The 21,031-nt window shown below is 43.4% G+C and overlaps 1 protein-coding gene across 1 annotated transcript in view; it reads right to left on the bottom strand.

The window, feature by feature from the left end:
• Window positions 1–239: 239 nt before the first annotated feature.
• LOC112254429 (chemokine-like protein TAFA-4) overlaps window positions 240–21,031 on the bottom strand; it is a 50,064-nt gene continuing 29,272 nt past the window's right edge. Inside the window, exons 4-6 of the mRNA XM_024427010.2 lie at window positions 15,914–16,069; window positions 3,633–3,757; window positions 240–1,413 (exon numbers count right to left, since the gene is read on the bottom strand). Coding sequence (XP_024282778.1) covers window positions 1,402–1,413; window positions 3,633–3,757; window positions 15,914–16,069 — 293 coding nt within the window. The 3' untranslated portion in view covers window positions 240–1,401. The remainder of the gene's footprint in view (window positions 1,414–3,632; window positions 3,758–15,913; window positions 16,070–21,031) is intronic.

Genomic DNA, 21,031 nt, shown 5'->3' with positions numbered 1-21,031 from the left:
AGAGAGGGAGAGATGCAGAGAAAGAGATGGGGGGGGGGTATGAGAAGATCGATGGAGAGGGAAAACATTTTAGATGAAAATGCAAGCGAACAGTAGCCTGTAAAAATAGAGCATTACCAAAAATATTGTTTAAAAAGATGGATTGAGAGAAGGATTAGTTAGAGAGTAAAAACATGTTATTTCCTTGTCAAACTGAAACACGACACAAGCAGAACCAGGTTTTAATGGTTTATGGGCGCTCTATTTTACAGTTTACAGAAGAGATGTCACACAGGTATCGACTTTCAGCTTTCTGGACAGTCCACAGTTAGTGACAAGCAGTATTTAATACTCTTTAAAGGATTAGTTCCCACAAATGACACATTTACCTTATTTTATGGAAAACTAGAAAGTAACCTGTAGATCTAGAGAGTCAGTGACCGACCAAATGATGTCCAGGTTACTTGCTTGTTATCAATGAATCGGAGTATATAGTTAAATATGTTCAAAGGGAACTATACCTTTAGTCTGAGCCATGGAATAACTTGTAATAACCTGCAACTATACCAGAGAGAAGGGCTGTGTCATCTCTACAGCATCAGAGGCAAAACTCTTAAAAAATATCTTCCTCTCTTTCATTTAATGTGACATCACCAGCAAAAGACGAGAAATAACTAGAAAAACAAAACATTCCTAAAACGGTCTTCTACTAGTGCAAAGATCTTACATTAAATGTTTTATATGTTGTTATGATCCTTCTTAGCAACACTAATTAGAACTGTTCAATTAATCGAAACATCTCCATGGTAATGAGTTGACCCACGAGTAATTTGACAATAATTTGCGATTCACGAGTGATGTATTCCTCCCCTCATGAATAGAAAGTCCTCCTGATAGAGCAGCGACACTCCATTCTATAATCAGAGTAGTTCAGGATCCAGTCCAAGAGCCATAGAAACACACACTGACACACTGTCTGCGGCTCTGGTGCCAACACATCCACAAATGCTTCGTCAAAACAGCCATCGATTACACTTCCTCCTCGGCCACTGGTCAAAACCACCTCTTTGGATCTCCCTATTTGTTTATTAACAGGCAAATGTCTTCAGATGCTCCTCAAAAGTATTCAGACGGAGTCTTTATCGTCCATAACAGTATACACCCTTTGTTTCTATGAAGTCTATAGTCCATAGCAGTTTTGGGCATTACATTTGACACTGTATCTCGGTGTCTCGGTCCATCAGAGAGTGTTTTTTTTTAATATGTTCTGTAGTTTTTGTCACAGCTTGGTATTACGAGATGACTTACAGTCTTCCGTCAGTCGGCAGTCTAAGTGTCTCAGATATGAGTGCTGTCCTTTCTTTACATATGGAGTTAACGGTAGAGAGACTTGGTGATGGTCGCTGCTCAGTGATTCTCTTGCTATCGTGTGACCTACGAAAGAGAAAGCAAAGAACAGAAGATCAGCGAGTTGAACCAGTGACACAGAAACATACACTTATCTTTGAGGGACTTAGCAAATGACACAGCGTGCACATCTACGAAATAAAACCTCCCGCAGCCCCACTCCAATGATGGTAGAGGGAACTGACGTCTATGAACCTGTGTTTTCCACTGTGTTAGTGATAACCTTCATTCTACAGGGCCATCAGGCATCTATACCCCTGCAACGTGGGAGTGAGAGACAGACAGACAAAGAAAGAGAGTTTGCGTGACACATTCACATCGAACACGGAGACAGATAGAGAGGGACAGAAAGAAGGTTACAGATAGAGGGAGATGGGGAGAGGGAACGAGTCGCTGGAAGGAACAGTTGCCGTGGAGTCGGTTTCGTTGCAGCAATCTCCTGAGACATCTGCCACCACGTCTCCTAATAGCTGTGCTCCTGTTCCACACTGAGCAAATGCAGAATTCATGTCCGTTGATGAGGCACGGTTCCCCCTCGCTCCCTCACCCTCCCTCAACAGCTGATTAGCTAGACAGTCAAAGAGGGAGAGAAAAAGTGATAGAGGATGGTGATGACTTCACATATCAGTCTTTCAGTTGTTCAGAGACCCAGGGTTATTCATTCTAACGGCAGTCTCTTAGCGGCCATTCATCCTTCCGTATATCCCCCTCACCAATATAATTAGGACTTAAATTGAAAGCCTCCATGGATCCCCTAGCCATAATGCTTTCTAATGAATGTGACAGATGTTCTGCTGTTATTCCGTCTCTCTGAGTAATTACTCTTACGGTGCCTGTGTGCTCCTTACAACTGTTTTTCTTTTTATATTTCACCTGTGAGTAAACCACAACTACCACCATCCCACAACACACACACCCACACCCACGTCCATCCGTTGGTCCTGCAAATAACTTCCACACATCAAAATATTACTGTAGAACGGATGTGAAGGGCTTTCATTAAAATATATTTATCTCATATAAACAACAATGATTAGCATACTGATTGTCTGGTTTCCTGTTACAGTCTGTACATACATTATGTGCAGCTTTGTTTTTTCCATGACATCCATTTTCCATCCCTCTTTCCAGATCTTTGCAAACATTGCTCACTTGGGGCTCCACAGACAATTGGCTCTTTTTTTCCATGGACTTCCCATTTATGTCACATACTTTGGGGCTTTATTGGCTCTTTCTGACAAAATTATCCTGTATTTAGAGGATTATCCTAATACACTACTGTACCTAAACTTTTAAAATATGAAAACAAGTGTAAGCTTCCTCATCTTAAAAGTGTGTTTTACAAGACTTTAATTGAGACAAGATGCTGTATGGGAGAAAGGTTGTCAATTGAATTGACATCAAACGTTACTCAAGCTGGAGAATGTGATGGAAATAACAGGCTTTTCCTAAGTACTGTGTGGACTTCATGGGTTCCTCAAGCTTTTCCTACGTACTGTGTGGACCTCTTGGGTTCCTCAAGCTTTTCCTAAGTACTGTGTGGACCTCTTGGGTTCCTCAAGCTTTTCCTAAGTACTGTGTGGACTTCATGGGTTTCTCAAGCTTTGCCTAAGTACTGTGTGGACCTCTTGGGTTCCTCAAGCTTTTCCTAAGTACTGTGTGGACCTCTTGGGTTCCTCAAGCTTTTCCTAAGTACTGTGTGGACTTCATGGGTTCCTCAAGCTTTTCCTAAGTACTGTGTGGACCTCTTGGGTTCCTCAAGCTTTTCCTAAGTACTGTGTGGACTTCATGGGTTCCTCAAGCTTTTCCTAAGTACTGTGTGGACTTCATGGATTCCTCAAGCTTTTCCTAAGTACTGTGTGGACTTCATGGATTCCTCATTGGACACATTCTGCTGTAAATACTGATAGGATATTTTCTTTTGTTGATGTTTTCAGATTGCATATTGATTCATGAAAGAATATTATTTTGTCATGATTTATATTTTGTCATTATCAAAGACTGTATTGATTTAATTGCTAATTAATAATCATAGAAGCTCAAGTATTCTTCAGTATCACCAAAGGAAAAAATAGTGTCAAGCCAAGGAACATCTCTCTCTCCCACTACTCTCTCACACACACACACACACACACACACACACACACACACACACACACACACACACACACACAACAAACAAACAAACAAACAAACAAACAAACACACACACACACAGAGGATGGAAAAGGGCCCTGTCCTCTCACCTTGGTGGTTTTGACTTTGTTTCCAGTGTTGCAGGACCAGCCGGTGAGGTCAGGGAGCACCTTACATTCCTCTCCCTCCATGCAGGGGTTCATCTGACACCACCACTTCTGAATCACGATGGAGGCTGGAGAAGAGGGTAGAGAGAGAGCACCTGAGACCTGATACTGAGAGGGTGGACAGTACAGGGCAGAGCAATGTGCAGAAGCAAACTGCCATGGTTAGTATGGAGGGAATAGATTCTATAGAGAGGAGAGATGCACTGAGATGTATCACTGTATACACTGAGATGTATCACAGATGGATATAGGGGAAACTGCTCGAATCGAACAAGATATAATATACCATTACGGATAAAGGTCCGAATGACACATTTGCATGTGTACAACATCTAAAGACCTGCATTACTATACTGAGAGCGTTGCCATTTCTAAAAGGACATATTTGTGTGTTTTTGTTGCTCTTGTTCGTGTTTTATCCACACCCTGGTACTGCAGAACGAGCATGAGGAAGTCTATCGCTGGTTGGGGTACGTTTCTCAAAACCAAGTGAAATCAACCAACATATGGATTTGGTTAAAAAAAAATATGAATGTCTCCTTTAACAATAAATATCAGCCCAATAGGCACTGACACAGAACCTTTTCCTCTCACTCTGATTGTCCACTCATACTGCTCTGCCTTGTACTGTCCACCCTTCCAGGCCAGTCAGTGATCCATCACAGTCAGTGATCCACGGCTAGGCGGCCAAAACAGGGCGGGAAAATCTGTCTCTATCCATCTATTTTTCCTTCTTCACTACTGGGATGGTGAAGTCATAGTGTGTACTCTCGAGTACGTATCCAGCTTTGATAGGCCAATCAATTAGAAGAGGCAAATGATTGTGGTTTAGAGGGAGTCTCCCATCGAGTCCTGTTTTACAGTCGATTGTTCCTCAGAAATGGAAGAGAAGGGGTGAAATCTGCAGCAAAATGGGTTTTAAATGGAATTATGCAAAAGAACACGAGCAAATCCTCTCAAGCGTCGTGTAAGAACCCCCGACTGAGAGAGATAGAGATGACTGGAGGAGTTCACCAAGACTGCTTCTTTCCAATGAGAGAGGGAGTGAATGAATGCACAGAAAGAAAGAGAGAGAGCGTGAGTGAGAGAGAGAGACATTGAGGGTGAAAGAGAGGAAGAGATAGACGCAGAGAGAGAGAAAAAGAGAAACAGAGAGAGCATAAACAAGGGAGAGAGGATGACACCATTTACGAAGACTAAGAGTCCCCTTAATAAATTACGCTTAGCCTGGCAGGGCACTCCAGAGAACATGCTGTTATGATGCACGAGCTCTGTGGCAGTAAAGGGTTCTAAAAACCAATGACTGTGTAATGGTCGTTAATGTTGCCATTATGGTGTCTGCCGTGGTGCTTTACGCTACCACCATGTTATTTAGAGCTAATGAGCATGGCCTGAAGAAGAGCCATTAGAGTTGGAGTTCTCAGAGACTTAATCTCACGTTCTACGGAGTGGGCCGAGAGTCTGTGACATCGCAGACCTGCCTGTCATTCTGCAGAATGGACTGGAGTGGCTAATAGCTTATGATGTCATGGCATGGCCAAGGGCTGTTGGATGGATAGCAACAACAGAATACCTAGAGGAGCGCTGACGAACTACGGTAATAAAGGGAATTCCTGAGAGGTGCCGACATGGACTAGTCGAGTATTTATATAGCCTGTTTTTACATCAGCAGTTGTCACAAAGTGCTCATACAGAAACACAGCCTAAAACCCAGAAGATCAAGCCATGCAGATGAAGTAGAAGCACAGTGGCTAGAAAACACTCCCTAGAAAGACAGGAACCTACGAAGAAACCTAGAGAGGAATCGGGCTTTGAGGGGTGAGCCAGTCTTCTTCTGGTTGAGCCCAGTAGACATGATAAGAGTACATGGCCATTAAGGCTAGATTGTTTTTCAAGATGTTCTAATGTTCATACTGTAGATGACAAGCAGGGTCAAATAACCTTTCGGTTCATCATAGGCTACCAGGTAAGGTGCACTGCACTTACTCATCCATGTATCATGTCAGTGATGTATGCCAGTAAAGCAACTTAATTTGGGATCTATGTCTGGAAATAAGAACCACATTTCTCAGAATCTCTTCTCCCAGAGACAGATGGGTATAACTGAGATCCATCTCTCTCCGTCAGCAGTCAGTGATTAGTCTGATAGTCTATCGACATAATTACCACCATTAATTCACAGAGAGCAGAGCAGTGTGTCGCTACTGTAGCTATTTACCATCTAGAGTGGGTTGAGTCTGGGTTGGCGCCCCCCCTTGGGTTGTGCCATGGCGGAGATCTTTGTGGGCTACACTCGGCCTTGTCTCAAGATGGTAAGTTGGTGGTTGAAGATATCCCTCTAGTGGTGTGGGGGCTGTACTTTGGCAAAGTGGGTGGAGTTATATCCTGCCTGTTTGGCCCTGTCCGGGGGTATCATCGAATGGGGCCAGAATGTCTCCTGACCCCTTCTGTCTCAGCCTCCAGTATTTATGCTGCAGTAGTTTATGTGTCAGGGGGCTAGGTTTATTCTGTTATATCTGGAGTATTTCTCCTTATCCAGTGTCCTGTGTGAATTTAAGTATGCTCTCTCTAATTCTCTCTTTCTCTCTTTTTTTCTTTCTCTCTCTCGGAGGACCTGAGCCCAAGGACCATGCCTCAGGACTACTTGGCATGATGACTCCTTGCTGTCCCCAGTCCACCTGGCCATGCTGCTGCTCCAGTTTTAACTGTTCTGCCTGCGGCTATGTAACCCTGACCTGTTCACAGGATGTGCTACCTGTCCCAGACCTGCTGTTTTCAACTCTCTAGAGACAGCAGGAGCGGTAGAGATACTTTCAATGATTGGTTATGAAAAGCCAACTGACATTTACTCCTGAGGTGCTGACTTGTTGCACCTCGACAACTACTGTGATTATTATTATTTGACCATGCTAGTAATTTATAAACATTTGAACATCTTGGCCATGTTCTGTTATAATCTCCACCCGGCACAGCCAGAAGAGGACTGGCCACCCCTCATAGCCTGGTTCCTCTCTAGGTTTCTTGCTAGGTTTTGTCCTGTCTGGGGAGTTTTTCCTAGCCACTGTGCTTCTACACCTGCATTGCTTGCTGTTTGGGGTTTTAGGCTGGGTTTCTGTACAGCACTTTGATATATCAGCTGATGTAAGAAGGGCCATATAAAGACATTTGATTTGATTTAGAAGCCATACTAAACGTGCCATTAAACATCTGACTACTATAGCTAGTTACCATCCAGAAGCCATACTCCACGTGTCATTTAAACAACTGACTGCTGACGCTTCACTCAGAAATGAGTCTAGACCTTTTCAAGAAGTCTCAGTATGTCTGTTGAGAGCAGTTGTTATTAAGTAAATCAAATGATATTGTTAATGGAGACTTCTGTGAATGCCATGATAGGGAGCAAATTAGTGTTGTCTTCCCCAATCCCTGTCTGTGTTGCTGGTCTCAGGGGGTGATTCTAAACAAGGTATGTGGGGGAGCCATGCCTAAAGGCTGGCTAGAGGATTAGACAGAGATGATGTCCATCCACCACAGCACTGACACGTCACAGGTCACAGCAGATTCAATCCATCTTTGAATACACTGCCTGTCTAAACATCAGGTTGTGTGTGTGTGTGTGTGTCTGTGTCTGTGTGTCTGTGTCTGTGTCTGTGTGTGTGTGTGTGTGTGTGTGTGTGTGTGTGTGTGTGTGTGTGCGTGCGCGTGCGCGTGCGCGTGCGTGTGCGCGTGTGTGTGTGCGTGTGTGTGTACGTTAGCACCCAGAACTGGATGGTACCACAGTTTTCCTTTGTTCCTTTTTGTTTCCATGAATCCTGCCACCGTTGGTGTTGAAATGTTTCTGACATCCTGTGGACAAAGATGAAACTGCAGCTGCTCTTTTCTGTTCTCCTATGGAAAGTCCTGCACTGTGGGAAGTATCACCCATGGCAACGTAGAGTAAACTATCCTAACTTATATGTGTTTGTGTTATACTGTGCTAACAACATGTTAACAGCCACAAAATGAGTGTCCCACAAAACATTGATCTCTGCAGGCACACACACACACACACACACACACACAGTCATATAGGCTGTCTCATTCCTGTCTGCTAGCTGCTAAAAGGTCTTTATTGGTGAAAGAATGGATGAAAAACAGTGGCCCATCTGCTGCTAGCAGGTCTGTTTCCGTCTGTGTTCCAGGTCTAATGCGTGATAATTAGTTTTCACCACAAACAAAACATGACATAATATATTATGATTCTGTTACATTCAACGCTAATGTAGGCTACGTGACCTGAGTAATGTAAAAATACAAATAGCAATAGATAATTAAGAATTCAACTTCAATTCGAGTTATGCAACCTCTCCCTACATATCTTGTAAACATAACAGCAGACAAGTCAGATTACTGTATGTATTTTTTTGTGGGCTACAATGACTAATTTTGCTCCCATTGGACTACAAAGGCATAATACACAACGCAACCAAGCATGAGGCTTTTAGAGTGTTCATCAAATAGTACTTAACAAAGGCTGGGGTTGAACTCACTGTGAATAAAACTATGTGATATTATGCATGTGTATAAATCATCATAGGTTCTGGGGAGTATGTGGCGGCAGGGTGTGTGTGTGTGTGTGTGTGTGTGTGTGTGTGTGTGTGTGTGTGTGTGTGTGTGTGTGTGTGTGTGTGTGTGTGTGTGTGTGTGCATTTTTGTGGGAGGACAGGGGGTTCACATGTTTTATTTGTCTATTACGTTTATTTGGTAGGAACAATGTACAACAAATCATAAGTCTCAGAATATGTGTACTGTATATGAGCAGTCCCCATGTGTACTGTATATGAGCAGTCCCCATGTGTACTGTATATGAGCAGTCCCCATGTGTACTGTATATGAGCAGTCCCCATGTGTACTGTATATGAGCAGTCCCCATGTGTACTGTATATGAGCAGTCCCCATGTGTACTGTATATGAGCAGTCCCCATGTGTACTGTATATGAGCAGTCCCCATGTGTACTGTATATGAGCAGTCCCCATGTGTACTGTATATGAGCAGTCCCCATGTGTACTGTATATGAGCAGTCCCCATGTGTACTGTATATGAGCAGTCCCCATGTGTACTGTATATGAGCAGTCCCCATGTGTACTGTATATGAGCAGTCCCCATGTGTACTGTATATGAGCAGTCCCCATGTGTACTGTATATGAGCAGTCCCCATGTGTACTGTATATGAGCAGTCCCCATGTGTACTGTATATGAGCAGTCCCCATGTGTACTGTATATGAGCAGTCCCCATGTGTACTGTATATGAGCAGTCCCCATGTGTACTGTATATGAGCAGTCCCCATGTGTACTGTATATGAGCAGTCCCCATGTGTACTGTATATGAGCAGTCCCCATGTGTACTGTATATGAGCAGTCCCCATGTACTATATAGCAGTCCCCATGTGTACTGTATATGAGCAGTCCCCATGTGTACTGTATATGAGCAGTCCCCATGTGTACTGTATATGAGCAGTCCCCATGTGTACTGTATATGAGCAGTCCCCATGTGTACTGTATATGAGCAGTCCCCATGTGTACTGTATATGAGGAGTCCCCATGTGTACTGTATATGAGCAGTCCCCATGTGTACTGTATATGAGCAGTCCCCATGTGTACTGTATATGAGCAGTCCCCATGTGTACTGTATATGAGCAGTCCCCATGTGTACTATAAATGAGCAGTCCTCATATGTACTGTATATGAGCAGTCCCCATGTGTACTGTATATGAGCAGTCCCCATGTGTACTGTATATGAGCAGTCCCCATGTGTCCTGTATATGAGCAGTCCTCATGTGTACTGTATATGAGCAGTCCCCATGTGTACTGTATATGAGCAGTCCCCATGTGTACTATATATGAGCAGTCCCCATGTGTACTGTATATGAGCAGTCCCCATGTGTACTATAAATGAGCAGTCCTCGTGTACTATAAATGAGCAGTCCTCATGTGTACTGTATATGAGCAGTCCCCATGTGTACTATATATGAGCAGTCCCCATGTGTACTGTATATGAGCAGTCCCCATGTGTACTATATATGAACAGTCCCCATGTGTACTGTATATGAGCAGTCCCCATGTGTACTGTATATGAGCAGTCCCCATGTGTACTGTATATGAGCAGTCCCCATGTGTACTGTATATGAGCAGTCCCCATGTGTACTGTATATGAGCAGTCCCCATGTGTCCTGTATATGAGCAGTGCCCATATGTACTGTATATGAGCAGTCCCTATGTGTACTGTATATGAGCAGTCCCCATGTGTACTGTATATGAGCAGTCCCCATGTGTACTGTATATGAGCAGTCCCCATGTGTACTGTATATGAGCAGTCCCCATGTGTACTGTATATGAGCAGTCCCCATGTGTCCTGTATATGAGCAGTGCCCATATGTACTGTATATGAGCAGTCCCCATGTGTACTGTATATGAGCAGTCCCTGTGTGTACTGTATATGAGCAGTCCCCATGTGTACTGTATATGAGCAGTCCCCATGTGTACTGTATATGAGCAGTCCCCATGTGTACTGTATATGAGCAGTCCCCATGTGTCCTGTATATGAGCAGTGCCCATATGTACTGTATATGAGCAGTCCCCATGTGTACTGTATATGAGCAGTCCCCATGTGTACTGTATATGAGCAGTCCCTGTGTGTACTGTATATGAGCAGTCCCCATGTGTACTGTATATGAGCAGTCCCCATGTGTACTGTATATGAGCAGTCCCCATGTGTACTGTATATGTGTACTGTATATCAGCAGTGCATGCATGTGGGAGGCACTATATATGTTGGACGTAAAAGCTTAACACTAATGGTTCTACGTCCTTACACATCATTTAAAGGCTATCTGGAGAACCTGCAGGCTCAAACACACACGGACGCACACATGCACACACACACGGAGGGCATGGATTTAATTTGCTCCACTCAACAGGGGAGGACAGAAAGGGTGAGACAACTGGCTGACTTCCAAAATAGGATTCAGCAGCAGAAGCCCCTGTGGCGTACGAGTCGTTCCATTCACTGGACTCTCTGTACAGTCATAGCAGAAAAGGGGCATCCATCTCTTTCAGAAATGATTAAGTAAAAACCTATCTGTGTTCAAGTGCCCCACATGCACCAAGCATGCAGACAAATACACACACACACACAGACACATACACACACAGACACCTGAACAATAGACTTGCCAGATACCAAGATGAAATTAACATACTATTTAAGCAACAAAAACAGCAAACACAACACAGAAAAAGATAACTCCTCACACGGGTATAGAAAGTATAGTACCAGTCAAAAGTTTGAACACACCTATTAATCAAGGGTTTTCCTTAATTTTTACTATTTCTACATTGTAGAATAATAGTGAATACATCAAAACTATGAAATAACACATATGGAATCCTGTCATAACCAAAAAAGTGTTTAAAAAAATCAAAATATATATATTTTATATCCTTCAAAGTAGCCTCCCTTTGCCTTAATGACAGCTTTCTTTGCACACTCTTGGCATTCTCTTCACCAGCTTTCACTGGAATGCTTTTCCAACAGTTTTGAAGGAGTTCCCACATATGCTGAGCACTTGTTGGCTGCTTTTCCTTCACTCTGCGGTCCATCTCATTCCTGACTGTCTCAATTGGGTTGAGGTCAGGTGATTGTGGAGGCCAGGTCATCTGATGCAGCACTCTATCACTCTCCTTCTTGGTCAAATAGCCCTTACACAGCCTGGAGGTGTGTTGGGTCATCCTCTGCAGCAGAGGTAACTCTGGGTCTTCCTTTCCTATGGTGGTCCTCATGAGAGCCAGTTCATCATAGCACTTGATGGTTTTTGTGACTGCACTTGAAGAAACTTGCAAAGTTCTTAACATTTTCCACATTGACTGACCTTCATTTCTTAAAGTAATGATGGACTGTTGTTTCTCTTTGCTTATTTGAGCTGTTCTTGCCATAATATGGACTTGGTCTTTTACCAAATAGGGCTATCTTCTGTATACCAACCCTACCTTGTCACAACTCAACTGATTGTCTCAAACGCATTAGGGAAAGAAATTCAACAAATTAACTTTTAACAAGGCACAGCTGTTATTTGAAATGCATTCCAGGTGACTACCTCATGAAGCTGGTTGAGAGAATGCCAAGAGTGTGCAAAGCTGTCATCAACGCAAAGGCTGGCTGCTTTGTAGAATCTCAAATTGAAAATATTTTTTACATTTGTTTAACACTTTTTTGGTTACTACATGATTCCATATGTGTTAGTTCATAGTTTTGATGTCTTCACTGTTATTCTACAATGTAGAAAAAAGTAAATAGTAAAAAAAAAGAAAGAAAGTAAAACCCTGGAATGAGTAGGTGTGTCCAAACTTGACGGGTACTGTAGATACTTGCTCAGATCGACACTCACATTGTCACACATACACACACACACATGTGCACACACACGCACACAAACACATACACACAACTCTAACCCTGTCACACAGCCAATACAAGTGAATTAACCCCCCTCCGGTGGAGGGTTCAAAAACACAGCGCCTTAAGACGAGTTCTCCGCCATCGGAAGCCAAACTCAGCGATAACAATCTAAATCCATTCACGCCGTTCTGTTAGAATGAAATGGCTTGATTTACACCCATATTGACTCACGCTGGTAAAGCTGACTTTGACACGGGTTAATGTTGTATAATGATGCAGTATAATCCAGTGCTGGCACTGACCACCAATCTCGCCACGTGGACATCCCCACGGTGTGTCCTGATAAATGGAAGTGATCTTCTTGACCTCTGCTTATTGGTCGTTATGAATTCAACCCCATAGACTGGATCTAAGAGCTGCCCAGCAAGAAGGAAGTCATAAGTGGGTGTTCCACTCTCTGCTTCCAACTCCAACACCGCCTTTATTAACCAACACACAGCTAAAGACAGTCTCCAGTAATTCCCATATAAAGCCTGAAGGGAATGTGCTTCAAGATGAACCGAAGAAGAGAAGAAAAGAGGAGATGAAGAAAGCTGTGAGATTCTGATACAGTGAGACAGGAAAATGTCAGCCGTTGGTCTTTAACAAGCTGGCTTAATGATATCAGGTCAGACTTCACAAGACCCGGTAATGGAGCACAACATTCTGCCCTACAAAGCCAAACCGCCGTAACTACACTTTTGATCAAAATTGACCAAAATTCTGTACAGCCAACACATTTTCAAAATGCATATTTATCGAGAGAGGTGTGATGAATGGTGTGCTCCATTACTGGGTGCTGTGACACATCACACCTGTCTCAATAATATGCTTTTTCAGAATGTCTTTGCAATGAAGAGCTGTTGGAAATTGATGTACAGTATTTTACAGATAATGGAGATGTCCCTCATCTAAACCTTACCACACTCATCACTGGTATTAAATTAAAAGGTGAGGTGACTGCCATCTGGCTGGTGACAGTAGGGACATCATTCTGCCTGGGATACTTTATAACTCTGAGCTGTTAGGCCCAGTGGAGACAGTGTGACTGTGGTAAACAAGATATATTTTTACTGCTTTTCACCTTTACAGTCATTATCTATCTAACCATATAGGCCTACATACATTTAGGGAGGGAATGAGATTGAGAGATAAAAAAAGAACTGTACTGTTACAGCATATGACTATTTTTCAGTTTATAAATTGTCACAACAGTGCATTATTCAGTGGGCAGATGGCCCCCAGAAGGCTCTCTCCAAAGGGCTATCTCTGAGACCCCTGACCTCTCCCGAGGGTCACCGTTAAACACAACAGCACAGTGGAGTCCTCAGGGCTCCTCTTCAGTCCAGGCAGCTCTCTCATATAGAGAGGTACCCCAAGAGGGACTAAACCAGAACAAAATGGAGGATACTGGAAAGAGCCTCTCTCTGTCCATTGCCTGAGAGGACACAGTGCCTTGCACAGCTCTAATGATGTTTAATAGCTATGTCCGCAGTGGAATAGCTCTCTAGGGCATTTTCTTATATTAGGAGGGTTAGACATGTGGGATGTAGTGAGGGGTAAGGGCATTTCTGTGTATTGAATGTACTGTATTTGTATTTTTTCAGGGTTTTGCAGCTTTCTCCAGAATTCTCATTTATGATATTTTTGGCTCTAAACCAATATCTAAGATACTTAAAAATATATTTCTATTATTTATATTTATTATGTTTCCTATCAGGTAAAAAAAAAAAAAAAGATACATGAGAAAACTAGCCTTGGGTACCAGCAGGCACTTATAAGACAAATGGCTGTTGAACAGTGCCCTCTATTGGTTAGACATAGGAACTGTACCTCATATGTTTAAGGTGAGGGAAAAGGGATACATTTACATTTTAGTCACTCTTTAGCAGAAACTCTGTGAAAATGCATTCACATGACCTTACATAGCGTGGTCCCTATGCAATAGTTTCTGCAAGTATTGTTGAACATTGACAATGTTACAGTAGTTTGTCAGAAAAAAAATACAGAATTTCCCAATAACAACAGCACTTTACTGCAAGATGCTTTACTATAAAAATCTCCCATCATTACTATACGCTTGTTATTCATATATAGTACAATGGAAAAGCCCCCATCCAAGGTCTCCACATCTGTATCTGAGACATGAAGCAGCTATGTGACTGGAAGTTCAGTCTGCACTGGAACTGAGCTGACCAGCGCAGAACAACCTCTTTCTTAGAACAGGAGAGAAAAAAAACATGGAAGAAGCTAAACAGAGACATTAAAGCTAGAGCCTGAGGTTACTTCACCAGTCCCTGCAGGTCTGTCTCGGTTCTGTTTGATTCATCCTCTCCGCTCACATATGGGACAACTATCTGTTTCCCACTGGGGGGGGGGGTAATTCATCTGGATTGGCTGTGCGACAGAGTTAGGGTGTGTGTGTATATGAGCCTGGGGATAGGGAGAAGGGGAGGCCTGTCTGATGAGGGTCAGTTGACACTCAGAGGCTCTGTCTCTCCCTCAAGAGCGGAAACCCTCAACGCCATAGACAGGCAATGCAAGGTCGATCAAAATGACTCCTGGGTTTTCTCTCTCTATCATCGCTAAGACAACACCATCCCCTTCATAACTCTTCGCCTTGCACTCTCTTGCTCCATTTCTCCATCTTTCTCTCTCTCTCTCTCTTTCTCTCTGTCTCTCTCACATACACACACAAACACACACTTTTGTCCCGCAATCTTTTTCTATAATGAAATGTAATCTATTTTCCTAAGGGTTTTATTTGTGGAAACCTGATTCAACAATATTGAGTCTAGAGATATGACAGGGTGCGAGGGAGCAGAAAATTATTTTTCTATTACCATCTGACATACTGTATGGTCGAAAGGCCTGAATTGATGTGAAATGGAATGCTTTCCCAAATTAAATGAGCCCTTTTAAATTGTGTTTTTTTTTTCTTTCAGGCCTTGGGCCAAACCTTCGGAGGCTGCCAGATGTGCTATATTTCCCTCTCCTTTCGTATTCCTCTAGAGGATAAGAGAAGGAAGGCGACACTGCAGAGTGATCTTCCATTACCTGCATTAGCCTGCTGTGGCCCGAGCCTTTAATGTTACATGATCTACTATAAACAGGATGGGGGACAGGCTGCACCATAGAGAAATCCACACCCACTTTATCATGAAGTAGAGAACTAAAGCACTTTGTGAGACTATTAGTGTGTGTGCCAGCTTCCTGTCCATGCAGGAAGTGGCTTAGTCTGGCTGTGTGGTAAATATTTCAACAAGTCCTTCAAACACAGCTCTGATGGGCTCTACACTGTCAGAACAGCTTTTAAGACTACGTTGGTATACATTGCTAACATCCATGTATATGCAAATTAAAATAAATGACACCCACATGCCAGTGGAGGCTGCTGAGGGGAGGACGGCTCATAATAATGGCTGGAACAGAGCAAATGGAAACCATGTGTTATACGTATTCGAAACCATTACACTATATTTGTTCCAGACGTTACCACAAGCCCGTCTTCCTCAATTAAGGTGCCACCAACCTCCTGTGCCATATGCACACATGGACACACAGACAAACACACACACAGTAGTCAAGTGTGATCCCACACATATCCTTTAGGGGGTTGTAGGGCCGGTATGAAATAAATAGAGCCCGCACACTCATAGGCTCCACTACGTACCTGTATTGATAAACAAACAACATATCAATCCTGCAAGGATCTTCTTCAGGTCACACACACACACAATGTACGTTTACCTTCCACACAGGACGGCCTGGCTCTGGTTGTGCCAGCGACCTGGCCTGGGAAACAGGAGCACTTGACGGTCTGAGAGCGCTCCTCAATCTTGTTCTTATTACAACAGCGGTGGATGGCCACCACCTCACAGGTCCCCTGCTTCACCTGGTAGGAGGCTGAGAGACAGAGAGAGGGAGGGAGACAGAGAGAGTATTCAATGTGGTTGCAGTAGTACATATACATTTAAAAAAGCATCTTATTGAAATACAAGAAAGGAAAAAGCCACCCTTGAGTATTCAGAGTTTATACAATAGAAAAAACTGTTGAATTATTTACAGTTGTATAAACACCAGGAATTATTCTAAAGATGCAGACAGTTTCACTTTCAATATAAGACTATGCATTTATGCCAATATTTTGGTCCATTCTTAGCTCAACAGCGTCATTAACATTAAACACCTGCCCTTTCATTGTGTGCAGGGTTATCTTGTAAAGAAAATCCCACTAACATTATTTAATTCAGTAAATAAACAGACAAAAGGTTGGTTTTCAGTGGAATTCTCGAAGTCAAAATTATTAACCACCTGATAGCAGTAAAGAAACCGCCTCCATATTGTGTGAGGCAGCATTTAACAAGCATCTGGAGCTCTGTCCTGCTCTCTGCTGGAGTTCCACCCATAACACAATACCCCAAACTCTCCACATAATGAAGCTTAACAGTTTTACTCTTCTGTTTAATTCTCTAGATTTAACTTCCTGGGGGCTATTTCTTATTGATGAATGACACTTTCAGCAGTTTTCATTTCGACACAGATGCCTTGTGTGGGTTTACAGTAGTCCACACTCAATACGTTTAAACATGCACAACAAACTGTCTGTAAATGTTCAAAAGAAACCCACTTACGGTATGTTACATTTACTGTTAGTCAGATTTGTTTAAAAGTTCAACCCCGAGTTGAATGACCTTAGTAAGCTAACCTTCCTAACACAAACACACACACACACACACACACACACACGCGAGCGCGCTTCGACAGGCCGAGGCCCCTCTCATTCTGATTTAAAGTTTGCTTGTTCTCTTCTCCAGAGAACCCTCTCAATGATCCCTTGGCCTCATCCCTCTGTTTTCATTTCCCCAGGGGCACAGGGAACTGGTGGATTATCCCTACACATGCACACACACATATATCTGAGGCAGGGGAAAAAAATGAAACCATACTTGGAGCATGGAGATATTGAAGAAATAAGGAATGCTGCTGAGACAGAGAGATCTATTCAACAGTGAGAGAATCTTTGTCAGTATGCACTATCTACTTAATAATGCGGTCACACACCATCCAATTTCTTCCATCTATCTCAAAAGCAAAATTCCCTTCAAAAACCATCCTCTTGTTAGTGTGGCATCCTGTACCACAGTCTGCATACCAATGCCTGTGTAAGACAGGGTTAGCTAGTGCCCCCATCCAGAAAACAAGCGTCTTGTTAGTGTGAGACTACCACAAGCAAAATGAAACAGAGAGAGAGGGAGACCATGTGTGCGTGTGCATGTGTGCATGCACATGTGCATGCGTGTGTGTGTGTGTGTCTGCGCATGCGTGTGTGTGTGATGCAGGGAGCTGGGGAGGCAGGGGCGGGGGGATCTGTCATAGGCAGAAAGGAGAACAAAGAGCCTGCTGTCTCCTGGTGGCATAATGAGGTCACAGGGTCAGAGCAGCATCTCTCTCCGTCTCTCTTCTTTAATCCATTCATTTTTCTCTCTACAGTGTTTTCCTCATCCACCAATCTATACTGGACGAGTCTACATCCGACAAGTCAACCTGAACTTCTGAGTGTTACCCAGTGTATAGAGACAAAGTAGAGCATTCCATAATGCATGCATATCTTTTGATGATCGGTAACTGTAAAGTAACCTCTTGTCTTGATCGTCCCTGATCTGTAAGGATGATTCTGGGATAGTGGCTTGAGTCACAGCAGTATCACAGCAGTATCACAGCAATATCACAGCAGTATCACAGCAGTATCACTGCAGAGTATCACAGCAGTATCACAGCAGTATCACAGCAGAGTATCACAGCAGAGTATCACAGCAGTATCACAGCAGTATCACAGCAGTATCACAGCAGAGTATCACAGCAGTATCACAGCAGTATCACAGCAGAGTATCACAGCAGTATCACAGCAGTATCACAGCAGTATCACAGCAGTATCACAGCAGTATTGAAGCACTCTGCTTCAACCATCTTGTTCAAATCAAATCAAATTGTATTAGTCACATGCGCTGAATACAACAGGTGTAGACCTTACAGTGAAATGCTTACTTACGAGCCCCTAACCAACAATGCCGTTTAAAAACATTATGGATAAGAGTAAGAGATCAAGGTAAAAAGTTATTAAAGAGCAGCAGTAAAATAACAATAGCGAGACTATATACAGGGAGGTACCGATACAGAGTCAATATGCGGGGGCACCGATTAGTTGAAGTAATATGTACATGTAGGTAGAGTTATTAAAGTGACTATGCATAGATGCCAACAGAGAGTAGCAATGGTGTAAAGTGGGAAAGGGGCAATGCAAATAGTCTGGGTAGCCTTTTGACTAGATGTTCAGGAGTCTTATGACTTGGGGGCAGAAGCTCTTGGACCTAGACTTGGCGCTCCGGTACCTCTCAACCTGCTCCACAGCAACCCCGTCGATGAGAATGGGGGTATGCTCGGTCCTCTTTTTCCTACAGTCCACAATCATCTCATGTGTCTTGATCACGTTGAGGAAGAGGTTGTTGTCCTGGCACCACACGGCCAGGTCTCTGACCTCCTCCCTATAGGCTGTCTCATCGTTGTCGGTGATTAGGGCTACCACTGTTGTGTCATTGGCAAACGTAATGATGGTGTTAGAATCGTGCCTGGCTGTGTAGTCATGAATGAACAGGGAGTACAGGAGTGGACTGAGCACTTACGCCTGAGGGGCCCCTGTGTTGAGGATCAGCGTGCGGATGTGTTGTTACCTACCCTTACCACCTGGGGGTGGCCCATCAGGAAGTCCAGGATCCAGTTGCAGAGGGAGGTGTTCAGTCCCAGGGTCCTTAGCTTATTGATGAGCTTTAAGGGCACTTTGGTGTTGAACGCTGAGCTGTAGTCAATTAATAGCATTCTCACATAGGTGTTCCTTTTGTCCAGGTGGGAAAGGGCAGTGAAATGGAGATTGCATCATCTGTGGATCTGTAGGGGTGGTATGCAAATTGGAGTGGATCTAGGGTTTCTGGGATGTCAGCACATGTTTGCAGTACACGTCCTGGTAATCCTTCTGACGCTGCGGCCTTGTGAATGTTGACCTGTTTTTAGGTCTTGCTCACATCGGCTGAGGAGAGCGTGATCACCAGAACAGCTGGTGCTCTCATGCATGTTTCAGTGTTATTTGCCTCGAAGTGAGTACAGACGTTGTTTGGTTTGTCAGGTAGGCTCGTGTTACTGGGCAGCTCTTGGCTGTGCTTCCTTTTGTAGTCTGTAATGGTTTGCAAGCCCTGCCACATCTGACTAGCATCAAAGCCAGTGTAGTATGATTCGATCTTAGTCCTGTATTGACTCTTTGCCTGTTTGATGGTCGGAGGGCATAGCGGGATTTCTTATAAGCTTCCGGTTTAAAGCTCAGTGCAGATGCTGCCTGTAATCCATGGCTTCTGGTTGGGCTATGTACATATGGTCACTGTGGGGACAACGTCATTGATGCACTTATTGATGAAGCCAATGACTGTGGTGTACTCTGCAATACCATCGGAGGAATCCCGGAACATATTCCAGTCTATGCTAGCAAAGGTCCTGTAGCTTAGCATCTGCTTCATCTGACCACTTTTTTATTGATCTAGTCACTTGTGCTTTCTGTATTAACTTTTGCTTGTAAGCAGGAATCAGGAGGATATAATTATGGTCAGATTTTCCAAATGGAGGGCAAGGGAGAGCTTTGTACGCATCTCTGTGTGTGGAGAATAGGTGGTCCAGAGGTCTTTTTCCTCTGGTTGCACATTTAACATGCTGATAGAAATTTGGTAAAACAGATATAAGTTTCCCTGCATTAAAGTCCCCGGCTACTAGGAGCGCTTCTTCTGGGTGAGTGTTTTCTTATAAGCTTATGGCAGAATACAGCTCATTCAATGCTGTCTTAGTGCCAGCCTCTCTGTAGTGGTATGTAAACAGCTACAAAGAATACAGATGAAAACTATCTCGGTAGCTAGTGTGGTCTACAGCTTATCATGCTATACTCTACCTCAAGCGAGCAATAGCTCGAGACTTCCTTAGATATCATCCACCAGCTGTTGTTTACAAATATACATAGACCACCGCCCCTTGCCTTTCCAGACACCGCTGTTCTATACTGCCAGTACATCGTATAACCAGCCAACTGTATGTTGATGTTGTCGTCGTTCAGCCATGACTCCGTGAAGCATAAGATGTTACAGTTTTTAATGTCCTGTTGGTCGTTTAATCTTCCGCGTAACTCGTTGATTTTATTCTGCAATGATTGCACATTTGCTAGCAGAACGGATGGAAGTGGGGATTTATTAGATCGCCTACGAATTCTTAGAAGGCAGCCCAACCTTCGGCCCCTCTTTTTCCGCCTCCTCTTCACCAAGATCATGGGGATCGGGGCCTATTCCCGAGGAAGCAGTTTATCCTTCTCGTCGGACTTGTCAGAGTCATGAAAGGAAAAAAAGGATTCTGCTAATCCGTGGTGAGTAATCGCAGTCCTGATGTCTGGAAGTTATTTTCAGACAGAAGAGATGGTAGCAGCAACATTATGTACAAAATAAGTCAAAAAATAAGTTACAAACAACGCAAATAAACAAACAAAAAAACACAATTGGCTGGGGACACGTTGAACGTCTGCCTTCTTCTCCAGCGCCATTTTACACAAAATGGTGTTATGGCAGTCTTAATGTAATAAACCTCAGCTCAGGCTGAAAGAAAAATAAATTTCAAGCATGGCTATTTGGGTCTATTCCTGTGGCAGCCAAGCAAGCGTTTTCTGGGCGGCAAACTAAGCAGCTCTAACTTGAACTGATTGAGCAGCCAGTCAACTGATGTATTCTGACAGACAGAAGTGGCCCAGACCATGTGCAATTTATCAAAAAGCCTGTCCTTACCCTG

The sequence above is a fragment of the Oncorhynchus tshawytscha genome, linkage group LG07, assembly GCF_018296145.1.
Source record: "Oncorhynchus tshawytscha isolate Ot180627B linkage group LG07, Otsh_v2.0, whole genome shotgun sequence".
In the NCBI taxonomy this organism is placed as follows: Eukaryota; Metazoa; Chordata; class Actinopteri; order Salmoniformes; family Salmonidae; genus Oncorhynchus; species Oncorhynchus tshawytscha.
The sequence above is the reverse complement of the archived record's forward strand: the minus strand, read 5'-3'. Positions and strand labels throughout refer to the sequence as shown.